Source organism: Phocoena phocoena, chromosome X (genome assembly GCF_963924675.1).
Source record: "Phocoena phocoena chromosome X, mPhoPho1.1, whole genome shotgun sequence".
Lineage (NCBI taxonomy): Eukaryota > Metazoa > Chordata > Mammalia > Artiodactyla > Phocoenidae > Phocoena > Phocoena phocoena.
In genome coordinates this window covers 117307253-117310495 of record NC_089240.1, presented here as the reverse complement: position 1 = coordinate 117310495, position 3243 = coordinate 117307253, and the positions used below count along the sequence as shown (strand labels likewise).

Below are 3243 nucleotides of genomic sequence, written 5' to 3'. Positions count from 1 at the left end.
CAGTCTAGATCTCATCTTTTGGCGTGGCTGGGCCTCTCATAAGACTCTCTGCCCTAGTCAGGACTGGCTTTAGCATTTGGTATATTCCTTGCCTAGCTCCTTATTAGGGCTTAAAATTTATAGTTAGATACATACATACATGCATACTTACTGGGTTGGGCAAAACGTTCATTCGGGTTTTACAGAAAAACCCAAACGAGCTTTCTGCCCAACCCAATACATACGTACGTTCATACATACATATACAGATGGAGAGATGAATGGGAATGAAGCTCAGCAATTCCAGCAGAGCGGGGCTTCAGAAGGTGAGGGCTAACACTTTATAACAACTCAGCGCTCTATCCTTGGAGAATAACACAAGGAGCATTTAACACTCAAGATATCAGTAAACAGATGGGTGCAGCTTCATGTCACTGTGAGTGTTTCCAGAGCTCTGAAAAATCTATAGCTGACGGCAAAACCCTGAGTGATCTTGCTGCGGATCAAAAAGCTTTCGTTAACATCTTTAATCTGTGTAATGAAATCTTGAACTATTTTTCATGCCTATATTGTCGCTTCAACCAGTAACCAAAATCTCAAGAGAACTCAATGAATTAGAATGTGACCTAAAAAATCAAGAGTGAAGAGTCATCAATCAAAAAGGGAGATTATTTGGGGAAGAGAAATGATTTGAATACCAAAGAAACACTGCTTGTTGACAGAAATATACATTTATAACTAATGTTTCATTGGTCACGTAGGCCATGGAACACATCAAAAGCCCAAGTCACATCAAAAAGAAATTTGATTTTAGACTTCCCTTTACCACCTTGATTTTCTGGAGCTTTAATTCAGATTCTCTGTGACTATAAACCTTGGTGCTTTGTCCTCTTCTTGCCCTGTCTTTCCCCATTTGTGTTATCCTCCATCTTTTTTCCCCCTAGTTTTATTGAAAAAAAATACTGTTCTCCATCTTGAAGAAGTACTCCACACTCATCTTTTTCCCCATGCTCTGTCTCTGCTAAATCAGGTTGTCAGATAGCAGAGAGGCCTTTTTAGTGAGCCCCTGTTGAGATAGGCTGACTTTAACAAACAACCTTCAAATGTCAGTGGCTTAACACAATAGATATTTATTTCTTGGTCACACAAGATCCAGTGTTGATGTTCTGGTTAGTCAGTTGTCCTGGGCACCTCTACGCTAAATGGTGACTCAAGCATGCAGCCCCCTTCCATCTTGTGATGCTGTCGTCTTCAGTATGAGCCTCCACAGTCACTGTAGGCGGGAAAGAAAGTGCAAGGGACGAAGTGTTACTTGGTCCAGAAGTGGTACATTCTCTACTTGTTTCATTCCATTGGCCAGAACTAGTCACATGGCCCCACATAGATGCAGGAGGGACTAGGAAATGTAGCCCCAGGCTGGGCAGTCACTTCCCAGTGACAACAGTACACTTTGGTGTTCAGCTGCCTGTTTTTGTCTCCCCGTGCTTTGAGACCATTGCTCCATGAGAGTGCCTGAGCTCTCTTCTGACTCCTAAGTAACCTGCTCTGTTCCCCATTCCAGCTGAACTCTGTATAATCACAAAATCCTCAAGTCAGGGTCACCAGTTAGAAATTCAGTTTTTTTTAAAAAATTAATATATCTGTAGAAGAGTGGGCACCTTTTTATGTGCAGAGCTACGACATCTTACCATCTGTGCTTTCTAGAGCCAGAAATCCCCCCATTAAAATTGGACTCTCACTTAGAAGATTAAAAAAATGCAATAATTGATAATAATTTGAGCCCAACTTTTCGTATTTGTTAAGTATCATGAGTTTGGGGAGTAAAAAATCTTGATTTAATTTTCTTAGACAGGAGCTGGGTTTTGATTGGCCCAGTTGAGTTCCCCGAGTTGCATTCTCTGGTACTGTCTTCTGACCCATACAGATATGAGAGCTACTCTTACCATTCTGGTAAGGAGCCCCTGTCTTAAGTGCTTTAATCTGGGGGCCCCTTTCAGTATAACACATCAGCAAAAAGGCTAAATATATACGTATATGGATGGATCCTTCTAAAGACTAAAAATATTGTATTTGATTGTCTTGCCTCCCTTGATTCTATTAAGTTGCAGAGACCAAGGAATAACCTAGGGTTCTTAATCTTCTGTGCTAATTCCGGTCCTGTTATTTACATAACTATTTATTTCCTGACCAAGCCCTGCTGTTCTCCAAAGATAGGGGAATGGTTAAATAAATTATTCTTCATCTGTATGTTGGAGCATTAAGAAAGCTTTAAATATTGTTTCTCAGAATTTTTAATGACCATTGGAAATGTTCACAATATTTACTTTTTAAATATATATATAAGTGATCTCAATTTGTGTGTGAATATATGTATGTATAGCAAGAAGATTGGAAGAAAATATGTCACGATTTTAACTGTGATTGTCTCTGGGCAGTGGGATTGTGGGTGATTTTCATAATCTTTGTATTTCTCTGTGTTTTCCAAAGTTTAAAAATGAGCATGGGGCAATGGCTTGTGGCTCCTTCCTGTGCTGCTTCTCTCTTTCGCTCAGGCCCGTGGTGCCGGCGGCATGGGCAAGTGTCGCGGTCTTCGTACAGCCAGGAAGCTCCGTAGCCACCGACGAGACCAGAAGTGGCATGATAAACAGTACAAGAAAGCCCATTTGGGCACAGCCCTGAAGGCCAACCCTTTTGGAGGTGCTTCTCATGCCAAGGGAATTGTGCTTGAAAAAGTAGGGGTTGAAGCCAAACAGCCAAATTCTGCCATCAGGAAGTGTGTCAGCGTTCAACTAATCAAGAATGGCAAAAAAATCACCGCCTTTGTACCCAATGATGGTTGTTTGAATTTTATTGAGGAAAATGATGAAGTTCTGGTTGCTGGATTTGCTCGCAAAGGTCATGCTGTTGGTGACATTCCTGGAGTCTGCTTTAAGGTTGTCAAAGTAGCCAATGTCTCTCTTTTGGCCTTATATAAAGGCAAGAAGGAAAGACCAAGATCATAAGTTTTGATGATGAAAGCGGGATAGTAATAAATTTCCATATGCCAAAAACAAAAAATGAGCATGGGGCTTCCCTGGTGGTACAGAATCCGCCTAATTCAGGGGACGTGGGTTTGAGCCCTGGTCCGGGAAGATCCCACATGCCGTGGAGCAACTAAGCCCGTGCGCCACAACTACTGAGCCTGTGCTCTAGAGCCTGCGAGCCACAACTACTGAGCCTGGGTGCCACAACTGAAGCCCGTGCGCCTAGAGCCCGTGCTCTGCA

General features: G+C 42.1%; 1 protein-coding gene across 1 annotated transcript; it reads left to right on the top strand.

Moving 5' to 3' along the window:
• The first annotated feature begins 2495 nt into the window (after positions 1 to 2495).
• LOC136142839 (small ribosomal subunit protein uS12-like) lies at positions 2496 to 3029 on the top strand. The gene has a single exon (XM_065901129.1). It carries the CDS (start codon positions 2550 to 2552, stop codon positions 2979 to 2981), a length of 432 nt encoding a protein of 143 aa, XP_065757201.1. The 5' UTR covers positions 2496 to 2549; the 3' UTR covers positions 2982 to 3029.
• Positions 3030 to 3243: the final 214 nt, after the last annotated feature.